This window comes from Apis cerana, linkage group LG11 (genome assembly GCF_029169275.1).
Source record: "Apis cerana isolate GH-2021 linkage group LG11, AcerK_1.0, whole genome shotgun sequence".
In the NCBI taxonomy this organism is placed as follows: Eukaryota; Metazoa; Arthropoda; class Insecta; order Hymenoptera; family Apidae; genus Apis; species Apis cerana.
Window position 1 is genome coordinate 12,653,320 of NC_083862.1, and position 16,342 is coordinate 12,669,661.

The following is a 16,342-nucleotide window of genomic DNA, read 5'->3' on the forward strand; positions in this document are numbered from 1 at the left end:
ATAAGGAAGAGGATTTCCTCGAGCGACTGGCTCCAGAAATGTCGCGGCAATTAACGCTCGTTCCAAGAAATCCAAGAGAATTGTCGAGCGAATATTCGACGACCATAAACGGAATTTAAGGGGATCTTAAATAAGAATTAAATTTTTCTTCAAGTTTCTGAAATTGATCGATCGAAAAGTTATCTTTCTCGATCAATGACGTCAGTATCCAGTTTCATTGTATCACTGACTGACCCGAATCGAGTCATTTCCTAGACCCGAGAATTCCCTCCTCGAATTTCGTATGATTTCGTGTTACTCTTTGAGAACTTTGGATTTTACGAAAAGGATAAATTAATTTTTTCATTTTGGTATTCGATTCTTTCCTTATAAAAAAAAAAAAAAAAAAGAAAGAAATCTTGTTGAAGAAATATGTATCTCTGTCGAGAAATAAAGGAGATCGTTTCTTTTTTTAAAATATGCCGCCGTCGGTTCGATTTGATCAGCTCGTGATTAAAATGGCAGACGGTGAACGAGGCCCGCGCCACTGGCCTGGATATTATGCGTGGCCGAGTAGAGGAATCGACGTGATCGATGAAATAAATTCAATGTCACGCGATTCAAGATGCAGATAGAATGATAGGGAAAAATGTGGTGCGATTATCGTTATTGGAAGACGACGAGAATATTTTTATCCTTTTTTTTTCTTGTTTTTTATTTTTTCTTTTTTTTATTTTTTTTTCCTCTACAAATCCGACGAGTCGATTGTTAATTACGATCTCGTTTCACCGTGATTCACAGGAAAACTATTCTTTGAGTAAATTTCTTACTTTATTTTAAACGCAATTTCTATTCAGTCGTTAAAAGGGATATATTTTTAGACGATAAATATGAAATGTAAGAAAAATACGTATACGAGAGAGTAAGAGAAGAAATTAAACAGGTTTGTATATTACATTGTATTACGATCTTTGAAGTTCTTACGTAATCATTTTCAACACGCAAAGGTTCTCCATTGCGTGTTTTCCTTTTATTAATTCTATCCTCGTTATATCTATTTTTTTTTGTTAATAATACGTCTCTGTTATAATTCTTAATTTTGATAACGAGCAAGATTTTGTAAATATATATATATTCATTTATCTGCATCGATCCGTCAACTAAATGTTCCCAATTGTTACGTAAAGTCCACGAATGAACTTCTTCTCCAAAACCATCATTTATACAATCATTTCCAAATATGCAAGAAAATAAAAATTCTCGATTCTCTTCTATCCTCCTTTTCCACAACTAAAAACAGAAAAAAAAGGAGAGAACACAAAATATTTTCTTCCTCTACATCTTCCTTTTCCACAGTTCTTTTCGCACGTTCAAAAAATAAAAAGAAAAAAAAAAGAAAAAACACAATATCGAAATACTCTCCGCTAATCCTCATTTCTCCTCGTGTCTTTTTCCATCCTTGAAACTACGCTCGCTACGATAACCGCACGCTGATAATGGAAGCCTCGTTGGGCGATGGCGCGTTTAACCGAGGCACGAATTCCTTTTATATCCGTGCCAAGGATATACTCGACACACGAGGAGCGAGGATGTTCCATCGCGGGGATAACGCGCACGGTTTCTTGTCTGCTCGCACTTTGGAACACTCGGTGCACCTCGGTCTCCCCCCACCACGCCACTCGTTCTTTCATCCGGTCGACAGTCTGCCGACTATTTTGCCCGACTTGGGATAACAGCTTCTTCTACGAAGATCGTTTCGACGTTATTATTGGAGGGAGGAGTCTAGGGATATTTGAAATTCTGACTTTCTTAGTTAGGCGATACAGATAACGTATCTTTGCTAGAAGAGTAAAATTTGAAGGTGATCGAGAGATTGTTCTGTTTCGTGGATCCAGTAATTAGGACAACTTTCGCTATAGGGGAACTCTTGAAACTCTGAATTTCTCGCTACGTGATACACGGATGATATCGAAGATGATCGAGAGTTTTAAATATTTCTATTTCCAATAATTAGGATAATAATAATTTCTTCCGATACGAAAATCGTTTCGACGTTATTAGACGAAAGAATCTAGGGATATTTGAAATTTTAACTTTCTCGTTAGATGATATATCTTTGCTCGAGTAAAATTTGAAGGTGATCGAGTGTTTTAAATATTTCTATTTCGTGGATCCAATAATTAGGCCAATAATAATAATTTCTTCTGAGGAAAATTGTTTCGTCGTTATTAGACGAAAGAGTCTAGGGATATTTGAAATTCTAACTTTCTCGTTACGTGATACAGATAATGTATCTTTGCTCGAGTAAAATTTAAAAGTGATCGAGAGATTGTCACGAGTTTTAAATATTTCTATTTCGTGGATCCAATAATTAGGCCAATAATAATAACTTCTTTTATTAGGAAGATCGTTTCGACGTTCGATTATTGGAGTCTAGGGACTTTCTCGTTAGATGATATATCTTTGCTCGAGTAAAATTTGAAGATGATCGAGAATTTTAAATATTTCTATTTCGTGGATCCAATAATTAGAATAATAATAATTTCTTCTGAGGAAAATTGTTTCGTCGTTATTAGACGAAAGAGTCTAGGGATATTTGAAATTCTAACTTTCTCGTTACGTGACACAGATAATGTATCTTTGCTCGAGTAAAATTTGAAGATGATCGAGAGTCGTGGATTCAATAATTAGAAGAATGATAATAACTTCTTTTATTACGAAGATCGTTTCGACGTTCGATTATTGGAGTCTAGGGACTTTCTCGTTAGATGATATATCTTTGCTCGAGTAAAATTTGAAGATGATCGAGAGTTTTAAATATTTTTATTTCGTGGATCCAATAATTATAATTTAATAACAATAATTTCTTCTGATACGAAAATCGTTTCGATGAAATATTATTAGACGAAAGAGTCTAGGGATATTTGAAATTCTAACTTTCTCGTTACGTGATACAGATAATGTATCTTTGCTCGAGTAAAATTTGAAGGTGATCGAGAGATGTTTTATGGAGTTTCAAATTATTCTGTTTGGATCGAATAATTTGGACAATAACTTCTCGGGTTTTTATCGGTTAGAAGATCGTTTCGACGAGGGGGAACGATGGAGACGCGGTGGATATCTAGGAATATTTGAAATTCCGATTCACTCATGAAACGTGAGTATGGGCAATATTTTTTTATCCGTTTCCGTTAGAGCGAAAGTTGAGAAGTAATGGGGAGATGTTTGGTGGTTGCCTAGGGATATTTGAAATTCCAATTCTGTGCGTTACGGGATAATATTTTCCTGCGTTTTCCGTTCGAATGAAGTTGAAAGGCGATCGAGAAATGCTGTTTGATAGATTTTTTCGTGGATTTTAAACGATGGACATTCGCTTAAAGCGAAAAATATGTATTGAATATATCGGCTGCTATTTTCAATAAAACGATATTGATGAGGCATAAAATATCATTAACGATCGTTATTCCTGTACGAACCGATATGAATTATACATGAGATAGATGTCTAGGGATATTTCGAATTCCGATTTTTCCCGTGGCACCGGAATGGACTACGAACGAAAGAGATCTAAAATTTTTTCCCAAAAATCTATTAAAAATTATCGATCCTGCCTACAAATTTCATCCTGAAATCCTCACACGAACAACAACAGCTGTTAAAAAGCGCGATTCGTCGAGAGACACGTAACGTCAAGGTAAAAGAGGAAGAGGAGAAAGAGAAGAAAAGGGAAACGTCGCATTCGAGAAAAATCTCGTAGCATAGAAAAATAGTGCTCGTTAAGCCATTCAATTTCCCCTCCAGGGGAGAGCTATAGCTTCGTCGTCCCAGTTTATAGAATCGTCTCTGTACAATTGCCGCATTTGAAACGTCGAGTAACATAAATCACCAACGACCAACAATTTTTATTTTTAACTCCATCTATTTCCCTTTTCCGAACTCTTGACCCCCTCCCTCCCCCCCTCCTTTTCCCTTTTTTGCCACTAAAACTACTCAAACGTATACACACAATAATAATAATAATAATAATGATATCAAGAATAATAATATGCACGCGAGAATAACGTTAACAGTGGCACAAAATACATTAGCCACTCTTAAGGTCGCATTCTCGATAAAATTCACTCGAGATTAGATTACTTTAACGTTGTGTTCTTTCTCGTTCTTGTGTATCGAATCAAATTATTTCATATATATGTATATATATTATTTATTTCAATTTCTATTCGTTCACAAACTGGATATTCCACAATTATATGATGAAGAAGAATTACAAATGGCTGACAAATCCTTCCACCGTGCTGGAAAATAAACGCATCTCCCCTCGTCTACGAAGGAGTAGAAGGAGTTTCTCGATTTTAGAGAGAGATATGCAAAGGAGCCAGCCTATGACGATATAATTTCAATTCGAATTTGCCGAACTTGGAACTTTTCCATTTGGAGGAATATCAGCCGGACGAGCGTTCGGTAAATTTGACGAGGGCGGAATATCCGTATCGAGTTTTTCTCATTCTTTATCTTCCAATCTTCTCCCAGGCTGCCGGCGAAAAAAATTTCGAAATCAATCGAATCACCGAGGAAACACGAGGAGGAAACGGATGAAAAATAATTCTCGATTATCTTAATTCGCGCATAATATTCCGTCGTCATGATCCAACAGTTCGCATAATGCTCGAGTGAGTGAATGTAATAATGTGTAATAATAGGTGGAGGGGAGGAAGGTAAGGATTTTGCGAGGAAGGTAAAAAAAAAAAAGAAAATTGCAAGAGAAACGCCTTACCTGTGCACGACGTTGGCCAACAGATCGTTGTGCCGCAGCCTGTAGTCCACGTCCACCTTCTGATAGTTGACGGTCAAAGTGCCGGCACGGATGCAACGCTCGTACTCCTCCGCCGGGTGCGCACGAAACTCTCTCGCGAACACCTCGAGGATCTTCTCCCCCACCCATCTCCCCTTCGTGAACGTGGTGAAGGTGAAGTAATACGGGTACACTTTCCTCAACCCTGTGAAATTCACTTCCAATTAAAATCTCGCGAACGCAGCTTTTATAACGATTAATTATCGATCAATCTCTTTCCTTTTAATTTCGATCGAACAGTGTAGGATATCAATACGAAATCAATTATTTGATTCTAATAAATAAATTTCTTGAATTTCCAGATTAAATTAATCCTCGAGCGTGTAACATAATAGGTGTGATAAGCGAGATTCGAATAAATGAATAGAGTAATAAGTATTTTCAAACGTATCTCGTCCCCTGATTAATAGATCGGGTTCATTAATTTGCGCGGCAACAACATTACCATTCGACACGCCTCTTCGATCAAACGTACGTTCACCTCCGACGAACCACGTGCTTCTCTCCGACTCGTTGGAAATGAAGCGCGCCACGCAAATCCAAACTGCTTCCTCGAAGAAATAAACCGTGCTCGGTCCTCCTTTGGCGAGGGCAACCGCGCGTGTAATTCTCCTTCTCGAACTCGATCAAACGGTGCTCGATACCGTACACCCGCGACGCAGGCCAGATGCGGGATACGCTCGAGGAGGAAATGGGATCGAGATCCGGAGGGAGAATTTTCCTCGAGGCACGTAAAGGAACGCGTGCACAACAGGTGTACGAGACGTACGAGAAGTCGTGCACGTGCAGCAAAGGGGAAGACTCGTCCTGGATTTACATGTTTTTTGTATTTATTTTCGCGATATTATATTTATTACATTATATTATATTTTATATTTATTATATTATATTTTATATTTATTATATTATATTTTATATTTATTATATTATATTTATTATATTATTATATTATATTATATTATATTTTATATTTATTATATTTATTATATTATATTATATTATATTTTATATTTATTATATTTATTATATTTTATATTTATTTTATATTTAATATTTTATATTTATTATATTATATTTATTATATTATTATATTATATTATATTATATTTTATATTTATTATATTTATTATATTTTCGTATACGGGTTGCATGGAAAATTATTATCACCACGTGGATTAATATTTTCGTGTTGATTACGAATAGTCCAACTTTTGTATAATTTTTTCAATGCCGAATAAGCGCGTTAAAGAGATTCAAGAAGGACGAAATTATATGAATCTTGGATCAGACTTGATAGTTCGCATCTTCGAATTTGGCCGGTCGTCAATTTTCTCTAAACCTTGGTTTAAAAAATTAATTTTTCGTCCAATAATTCGAACCAAGGATCGATCTTCGAACGGAGTTGGCGATATTTCTTGTATCGTAAAGTACCGTAATATTTGCGTAAGCGAAAATAGAAACGCGACCCTTCATCGCGTTCCAACTTGGTTATAACAACCTTTAAATAGTGTCACGATTGTTTCGTAATTAATTAAAAATTGGCACGGTGGCAAGGCGGCGGCGGCCGGCCGAAAATAAAGCCGCCGCGGATCGCGCCAATCGCGTAAATCACAACAAAAATCCCCAGACGGTCCGCCAATCGCTACCTCCGGCCCCGCCAGGCTAGGGGAAAGCGATGGAGACGCCTGGTGAACGTATTTTCTTCAAAAATACTCGATAATTTCGATTCCTTCGAATTATTCCTTCTACATTTATCCACGTGTTACTTTTTTTCTTATAGAGTTTTTATTTACTTGAGAAATAAAGAGAGCTTGGAGGAGGAATTAGTGGGAATTATAATTATTATTTACCGGTTCGTAATATAAAGATATCGGACATGTTGCTCGTACGCGATACGCGAATTTCGGCGAAATTCGGCGCAAGCGATTATTGCATTATCGTTGTTTATCGTTGTTTTAATCGTGGAATGATGAATAATTCCCTCTCTCGGAAAGTTATAATAAGTTTGAAACGATTATCCATAATTGCTCTCCCTTATCGAATTTAATATTTTCTATACGCGTCGATGAAATTTCAAACAATTTCTTCTTCCTTTTAAGCCGTTTCCTCTCGAAATTCGAATCGATAAACAATAATATATACATACATAAATGACAAACTTTTAACAAAAAAATTACCTCATTTTTCCTTCCAACTTCTCCCTTTCTACTAAATTTCACCCTCCTTTAATTATCCTTCGAATGTAATCGCAAATGAAAAACGAATATCCTTTTTTCTCATAAAAGAGAAAAGAACGAAGGATGATATCGTATAATATTGTATCCGAAGTTTGGCTCCATTTGAAAATTCTTGCTCACCCGCCGGTTCGTAACGCCCTCTATCCGGAAAACTCGCCATTTCCGCCGCGAAACGAACATGGATGGATCATTTTCGACCATATTGAAATTTGGATTAAACTTCGATGTAATTTGAACGTTTGGAAAATTTTGGAAGGTAGGATTTAGAAGAAGGAAGAAAATACGAATTGATCTGTACTTCGTACATATTTGTAAATTACGTTTCAAAGAAAAGGGATCATTAATCCCTCTCCCCTCTATTGATTAAGGGAAATTCCATTCTTTATTCACCGATTGATCGAATCAGTGGCACTTAATCAACCGTGTTCGAATTAATTAGGAGGTCCATCCGCAAACAAGGTTGCTTTAAGAAGGAAAGATTCTTGGTAAAGAGGGTCTAGCCTCGACGACACACCCTCTTCACAAGCCACTTCACAAATTGCAGGGTAATATTTCCCTCCCTCCATGAAAAGGAAAAGCACTTCTTTTAATTTTTACCCACGATAGACAGCTTTCTTCCGTTCCGGTTCGACGAGCCGATCGAACGGCTTCCGTTTCATTAATTAAAAAATCATTTTAATTGCGAGAATGGAGTCTCTCTCCCTCCCTCTCTCTCTCTCTCTCTATCCTTTCTTTCGAACCGATTATTAAAACAGTCCACGCCGTGTTATATTTTTGAAAAACGTTCGTTTCGAGGAATAAAATTAATCTTCCGCGGCAATATCAATAATAATTCAATTCATCGAGCGTTATATTCCAATATCTTATATTCCAAATAAATCATTAGTTTTCCATATCATTTATATAACGACAGAAATATCAAGAATTCGCCAAATACATATATATATTTTTCCCCTGGTGAAATATTCTCACGACGAAAGTAAGGTTCCGGGTCAGACGAGAAGGGACAGAGAAGGCAACGGTATCGCTGGAATCGAGGAAAAATCGGGGGAGGGGGCCTCCCCCGAATTCCAAGCCAATCGACGGCGGAATTGCGACGAGGAATTAGCCAGAGGAGAGACCAATCGGCTCCTTTCAACCGATCCCTCCTCGATCGTAAACACAGTACCCTCTTTCGATAAATTAAGCCGGAGGAATCCTAAACCAGGAACTCGGATGATTGCGAATCAGGAAGAGGAAGAGGAAGAAAAAGAAAACAACTTTCGGACCAATCCTCGCTCTTTCTCGCTTTTGCAGAGGAGGGGAGAGGATTTCAAAAGGGGGTGAGAACAGCTTGATCGATTCTGAAAGCTTGTAAGGCAGAATTTTCACGAATCGAAGGTGGAATTGCGCGCAGGAACGCGGCAAAAAGGATGCGGCGAGAAGGAAAAGACGAATCTCAATTTCTCTCTGTACGAGGAATCCCTCTCTCTCTCGAAAACTCTCCTCAGAATGGAAAATACCTTGGATCGTTTCGTCATTATCGCTTAACCCTCGAAACGATGCTTAAAAATCATCTCGAATTTCTTGAGACGCGAACCTTCTCACTCGAGCGGAAAATATATTTCAAAGAGAGAGGGGGAGGAAACAGAGGGGGGAAAAAGAAGGGGATCACGGCGAAAATCGAGCACGATTCCCAGCGTTAAGAAGAAAGAGAGAGAGGGAGGGCCACCCTCGAGAAAATAAAGGGTGTACGAGTAGATAGACGGATAGAGAAGACTTTAGATGCAGGGCCAGAACACTCGAGAGCGAGGATCTGGATTACGCGCGGGTGGAGTGAAACGTGCCAAGAGGCGCGAAAACGTCGACACCGGTGGTGGTGGTGGGGAAGGGGATTCCAAAGCTTCTTCCAACCCTGAAGATCGTCGTCGATGATGAGGACGGAAGGTTTCGCGGTCGGAAGCTCGTGGAGAGAGGGGAGAGAAAGGGATCGTCGAGGAGACAATGCGTCGTCCTCCATCGAGACGCGGGTTTTAAGCCTCCTCTCCCCTCGCTCTCTCCCTCTGCTCGAGGAAACTGGCCAAGTTTCTCGAGCGCGGGAAGGGAAAACGCTTTTCGCCAGCAACAGCGCCCTCTCTTTGCCTCCCCTCCCTTTGTGAACGAAGGAGGGGAAAGGAAGCAGCGAGGGAAACTTTTTTTTTTCTTCTGTTGGGTCGCGCGAGAAGTCGGATCTTTTTGAAAAAAAGTTTTTTTTTCGCGTACAGGATAATTTTTCGAGAATTCTTTCGAGTTTTCTGATGGGGGGGAAAAATACTGTTTTTTCGAAGAAACGATAAATTCTAATGAGAAAAGGGGTGAATCATAGGAGGAGAGTTTTCGTGAACATTTTCTCCGGGAAGAGAAAGGATTTCACACTTTTGAAAAAAACTTTAACTCGGAAAGTTTCAGTTACGGATGTTTAGAATTTAGAAGAGAGGAGTATCTGCAAGAGGAAGATGATATTCAAGATTCGTTAAAAAAATATCCAATATTTTGTGTGTGACGCGATACATCTGCAAAATTCATCGAATAATTCTCTACTGGTGTAAAATAATTTATGGAGAAATAAGAAGAAAAAAGTAAAATTGAATATGAATGAATTATCGATGAAAAATTTCTCTTCCTGCGAAAGACAAAAAAAAAAAACAAACGTAGAGATAATTTTATCTCGATCTGGAAAAAAAAACTTTATTCCATTCCTTTTCCTTTTCAGGAATCTCCTGCTTGCTGTTCAACTCCGTATTCACTTTCGCCTTCGTAATTATCGAAACTGTTCGATCAATCGAAGCGAAAGAGAGAGAGAGAGAGAGAGAGAGGAGAGAGAGAGAGAGAGAGAGGGGGACACGATACACGTGAAAATTTCTCTTGTTCGACGATTGGTGTGTACCGGAAGATATATCTCGCGTTTGGGAGGACCAATGTTTTATGGAGCTGCGGAATTTACTAGCGGACGTTTTACCAGAACCGTTTCTGGGTCTGGCCAATTGCTCTGCAGGGGTTTCTACGTTTCACTTGGTATCGAAGTTTGATGGATATTACGATGGGATATATAAAATTGAAATACAAGATCTGGCCAAAAAATGCGCCAGTGTAAACTATTAACTCTACTAACAGTTTTAACAAATTTGTATAACCGGGATATATATATATATCGAATAATAGGGACGACGAGAACAAGAAGATTATTACTTGGAAGAAACAAGTTCAATTAAAGCTATCCTCAATTCTAACAAACTTCCCCGAAACGATTAACTTTCCAGTACACTTGCACAACATTCCAAAACCTCGAACACGATCGATTACACCCTTACAACAAGCGTAAACGCACGAGAGAGAGGCTCGTCTGGAACCCAGTTGCCCCATCTGCCCTCGAAACGAAAATTCAGAGCTCCGCTTCCCTATAATTACGCCGCGTGTCCATCGATTACACCGGATAATTGTCCTCCATTCCCCCTCCTCTTCCCTAGCCTAACCTAATCCTCGATGGAGACGCGTCCTCGCGATATATTCTTTCCACGAACGAACCAAGGGTATCGCTTTTTTCTTTCTTTCCTTTTTTTCCGTCGATGCATAATTCAGAGAAGGAGGAGGCGGGGGGAACGGCGCGGAAACAATGCGCCTCCTCTGCGGTTGTCGAGCGTATCTCGCTCCCCTTGTTTCATCCTCTTCCTACCGTTTTGTAATCTCGGCCAATTTCGCAATGTTCGTAAAATCGGGGAACGAAGGATGTGGAGTCGAAATATCTTTCGATATCGTGAAAGAAATTCCACTCTTTCGATTTCGTTTTCGTTTGATTATTAAAATTTCCGATTAACAATCGATCGCTTCCAACGAATAAAACGTTAATTTGGAACAGATGAGATCTGGAAGGCGCTTCGTGCGTGTAATGGGAATGAATGTTTGTGGGGGAAGTGAAATTGAACGCGGTGTACACGGCGGGGCGTGGACCGATTCGAGGACAAAATTGTTGATCGATAATGAATGCAAGATCGGGCGCTTATAAGGGACAAACAAAGACTCGAATATCCGGGGCTGGAATGCACTCCCCTCGACCGGCTATGCAATTAACACCCTTCCACGGGGGACATTGTTAACACGCCTATCCGGATTGTTTGGGGATGATAAATGCGGAAACGTCTGAAACATCATACGCTGTTCAACAATTCTCCATGTGGCTAATATAATAAGCATGGAGATTTGCGAGAAGGGATTAACTTATTTCTCGAATTGATTGCGAAAGAAAAAGAAAAAGAAATTGCATTATCCCTGTAAGGGAAGGGATGAATTGGGAATAAAATAGGGGGAATTGTAAAAATTAATGGTAATGGTGATTGAAAGGGTAAAGAGCTACTAGAAAAACTGCAATTATTCACTTAGCAAGAGTGAAAAAAATTATATACACTCTTCTAAAGAGTTAAATGGGGCGATTATGCAAAGAAAAAAGAAAAAGGAAAAGCGTCACGAAAGGCCACGTAACAATGAGCTACCCGTCCACTGATCGATCCTGCAATAAATCCTCGTGCAGATCGGATCCAGCCGATACAGCTAATGACACTCTTTCGAATTACACTTCCGGAAAGGCAGTCACCGTTTCCTGGTATCAATTAAGAATTATATCGCGTTCCGTGTATCGGTTATCAACCATCTATTCGCGGTACACGGACGAATCGAAAGGGGGCGGGCGCCCTCGGTGAGATCGTCACGATTTCTTTTCATGCAAATCGCGTTTCGCCGTACTTTTCTATAACGAACTCTCATTTCAATTTTATATATCTCCATCCTATTCCCTTTTCGAAAAAGAAAAGAAAAAAAAGAAAAGGGTGGGATCGCGAAAATTTATTCCAGAGATATATTCGGCAGTTCGATGATCCTTTGAAAAAAAATGATACTCGATGTCCCACTTTTCTTCTCTCTGATAATTATCGCTCCCAAGTTTCGGACGTTGAAGAGTAATACTTTAAGGATTTAAAGAGGATCCCGCTTGACAACGCTCTTCATAGATATTATTCGACAATTCTCTTTAACCGTTGTTTCAAAATCTATTTTATTTTACAGTAGGGTAAGGTACGAGAGAAAATTGAGTGATTTTTTTAGCTCGATTGGTATAATATGCAATCAGAGTTGATAATTCCAAGAGGACATCCTCGGCGAAAGGCCGGCCACGGACTCCTCTCTCGCAAGTAGTATAACTCAATACGTAATCGGACGAGTTGCAACTTCTCTGGACCTCGTATAAAGCATTTATCGTAAAGAAGAAGCTGATTCAAACTCGAAGGTTTGTCGAATTTTAACGAGAGAAAGATGTGGAAAAATTTCGAATCAACCATATGTACTTCTTCCTCGAGTATCGAGAGCAAAAAATTAAAGTAATTTACAATTACAATTCGCGTATTTTATAATTCATAAACATATATATTCGTGGAAGAGAAAATGCACAGATAACGCTTTCGACGAACGATCATCGGAGCATTTAAGCACGTACATATCCGGCTCTCGTAACGAAAGTGTTGAACGATCGATTAAACATGCTTCGCGGCCAATTTCGGAGGCAAATGTGTCCACGATCGAACCTTCCCTCCTCGAACGGTTTGAAAATCATGTATAAAATAGTATATAACAGCCACGGCCAAACGGGGATAATCGCCGGTGCCTGCAAAATTTATGGATAGGCTGCGCGAAATATCATTAAATATTTGCGCATCGGTCGTTATCGAGTATGCGCTTTTGCCCACGCATGAATCACGTCTCGCGTGCTAAAATGAAAATTTTCGATAATCTCAGTCTCAGAAATACGTGCGTTGTTGATTCTTTGCTTATTTTTTATCAATTTCTTCTCCACCCCAAATTTATCAATTCCTTCCTTTCCTTATATTTATCAATTCCTCCTCCTCCTTATTTTTATCTGTTATCGCGATATTTACCTTATTTTTATCAATTCTTCCTATTCCTTATTTTTATCAATTCCTCCTCTCCTTATTTTTACCAATTCCTCCTCCTCTTTATTTTTATCAATTCCTCCTCCTCCTTATTTTTATCAATTTCTCTTCCTCCTTTTCTTTTTATCAATTCCTTCCTCCTTTTATTTTTATCAATTCCTTCTCCTTTTCTTTTTATCAATTCCACCTCCTCCTTATTTTTAACAATTCCTTCTCCTTATTTTTATTAATTCCACCACGTCCTTATTTTTATCAATTTCTCCTCCATCCCAAATTTATCAATTCCGTCCACCTACTTATTTGTATCAACCCGTTATCGCGATAAGAACGAGAAAAGATATCAAGTGATCCACCGATCGATTCATTCGATACAAATCGATACTTTTTTTTCTTTCTTTTATAACCGACTCACAGTTTTCCAGCAAAGAATGTTTCCCTTATGGAATTGAAAAAAATTCAAAATAACGAAGTCTCCTTTTTTATTATCTCTCCTTTTTTATTATCTAATTTAAAGAAATCAATTTATCAATTCCTTCTCCTCCCCAAATTTATCAATTTCTTCTCTTCCTTATTTTTATCAATTCCTCCTCCCACCCAAATTTATCAATTCCTCCTCCTCCTTATTTTTATCAATTCTTCCTATTCCTTATTTTTATCAATTCCTCCTTCTCCTTATTTTTATCAATTCCTCCTCCTCCTTATTTTTATCAATTCCTCCTCTTCCTTATTTTTATCAATTCCTCCTCCTCCTTATTTTTATCAATTCCTCCTCCTCCTTATTTTTATCAATTCCTCCTCCTCCCCAAATTTATCAATTCCTCCTCTTCCTTATTTTTATCAATTCCTCCTCCTCCTTATTTTTATCAATTCCTCCTCCTCCTTATTTTTATCAATTCCTCCTCCCACCCAAATTTATCAATTCCTCCTCCTCCTTATTTTTATCAATTCCTCCTCCCACCCAAATTTATCAATTCCTCCTCCCACCCAAATTTATCAATTCCTCCTCCTCCTTATTTTTATCAATTCCTCCTCCCACCCAAATTTATCAATTCCTCCTCCCACCCAAATTTATCAATTCCTCCTCCTCCTTATTTTTATCAATTCCTCCTCTTCCTTATTTTTATCAATTCCTCCTCCTCCTTATTTTTATCAATTCCTCCTCTTCCTTATTTTTATCAATTCCTCCTCCCATCCAAATTTATCAATTCCTCCTCCTCCTTATTTTTATCAATTCCTCCTCCTCCTTATTTTTATCAATTCCTCCTCTTCCTTATTTTTATCAATTCCTCCTCTTCCTTATTTTTATCAATTCCTCCTCCTCCTTATTTTTATCAATTCCTCCTCCCACCCAAATTTATCAATTCCTCCTCCTCCTTATTTTTATCAATTCCTCCTCTTCCTTATTTTTATCAATTCCTCCTCCTCCTTATTTTTATCAATTCCTCCTCCTCCTTATTTTTATCAATTCCTCCTCCCATCCAAATTTATCAATTCCTCCTCCTCCTTATTTTTATCAATTCCTCCTTCTTTGTTTATTTTTATCAATGCGTTATCGCAATCATTTCTTTTCTCCTTTTTTTTCTTTCTTTTTATTTTTATCAATGCATTATCGCAACCATTTCTTTTCTCTTTTTATCAATTCCTTCTCCTCGTTTTACCAATTCCTTCTCATCATTTTTATCAGTTCCTTCTCCTAATTTTTATCAATGCATTAACGCAACCATTTCTTTTCTCTTTTTCTCTCTTTTTATTTTTATGAATTCCCTCTTCTTCTTTTATTTTTACCAATTTCTTCTCCTTTTATTTTTCCCAATTCCTCCTCCTCCTTTTATTTTTATCAATTTCTCCTTCTGCTTTTATTCTTATTAATTATTTTTACCAATTACCAATTTACCGTCTTTTATTTTCATCAATTCCTTCTCCTCCTTTTATTTTTATCAATTCCTCCTTCTCCTTTTATTTTTATCAATTCCTTCTCTTCTTTATTTTTATCAACGCGCTATCGCAATCATTTTTTTCTCTTTTTTTCTCTCTTTTTATTTTTATGAATTCCTCTTTCTCCTCCTTTTATTTTTATCAATTCCTTCTCCTTCTTTTATTTTTATCAATTTCTTCTCCTCCTTTTATTTTTATCAATTCCTTCTTTGTTTATTTTTATCAATGCGTTATCGCAATCATTTCTTTTCTCCTTTTTTTTCTTTCTTTTTATTTTTATCAATTCCTCCTTCTCCTTTTATTTTTACCAATTCCTCTTCCTCCTTTTATTTTTATCAATTCCTTCTCCTTCTTTTATTTTTATCAATTTCTTCTCCTCCTTTTATTTTTATCAATTCCTTCTCCTCCTTTTATTTTTTCAATTCCTTCTCCTCGTTTAACCAATTCTACTCATCATTTTTATCAACGCAATCATTTTTTCTCTTCTTTTTTCTCTCTTTTATTTTTATCAATTCCTTCTCCTGATTTTATTTTTACCAATTCCTTCTCATCATTTTTATCAACGCGCTATCGCAATCATTTTTTTCTCTTCTTTTTTTCTCTCTTTTTATTTTCATCAATTCCTTCTCCTCGTTTTATCAATTCCTTCTCATCATTTTTATCAACGCGCTATCGCAATCATTTTTTTCTCTTCTTTTTTTCTCTCTTTTTATTTTTATGAATTCCTCTTTCTCCTCCTTTTATTTTTATCAATTCCTTCTCCTTCTTTTATTTTTATCAATTTCTTCTCCTTCTTTTATTTTTATCAATTTCTTCTCCTCCTTTTATTTTTATCAATTCCTTCTCCTCCTTTTATTTTTATCAATTCTTCCTTCTCCTTATTTTTATCAACGCGTTATCGCAATCATTTCTTTTCTCTTCCTTTTAAATATTTAATATAATTTCCATCGTATCGTACCCGATATCATTCGACAGACGTCCAAATTTACAAAGATACAAATGACATTAACTCGAAATTATGTTTTTACGCGAACCGTATCATCGAATGACTTCTGTTTGACTGTTTGTGCGATACTTATTCGATTCATAGTACTACATTTATACAATAGATCTTTAATCTGTTATCGTCGCGATATTTTCACAATACGAAAAATATTATCTTCAATTTCATCTTCAAATCGCATTTTTTTTTTCCTTTTTCTTCTCAAGTCACCTCAATCCACCACCTCGATTCGTCGTGCACACTGCATTATTCAACCCGTCGCCTGTTTAATATTGGATTTTAGCGTGTCCACCATAAGCATGCGAGGGAACACATGCACTACTCTTATCGGATCACCATGAACGAGCCGGCCGATATCTCTTGAAACGAACGGTTTTCC

The 16,342-nt window shown here is 37.4% G+C and overlaps 1 protein-coding gene across 4 annotated transcripts in view; it reads right to left on the minus strand.

Annotated features, from left to right (window-relative positions):
- The window catches only part of LOC107995096 (pseudouridylate synthase RPUSD2), a 122,445-nt gene that overhangs the window by 20,541 nt on the left and 85,562 nt on the right, over positions 1 to 16,342 (minus strand). For all 4 annotated transcript variants that reach the window (XM_017052344.3, XM_017052345.3, XM_062081980.1 and 1 more), the window contains one exon: positions 4,757 to 4,979. In XM_017052344.3, coding sequence (XP_016907833.1) covers positions 4,757 to 4,979 — 223 coding nt within the window. The remainder of the gene's footprint in view (positions 1 to 4,756; positions 4,980 to 16,342) is intronic.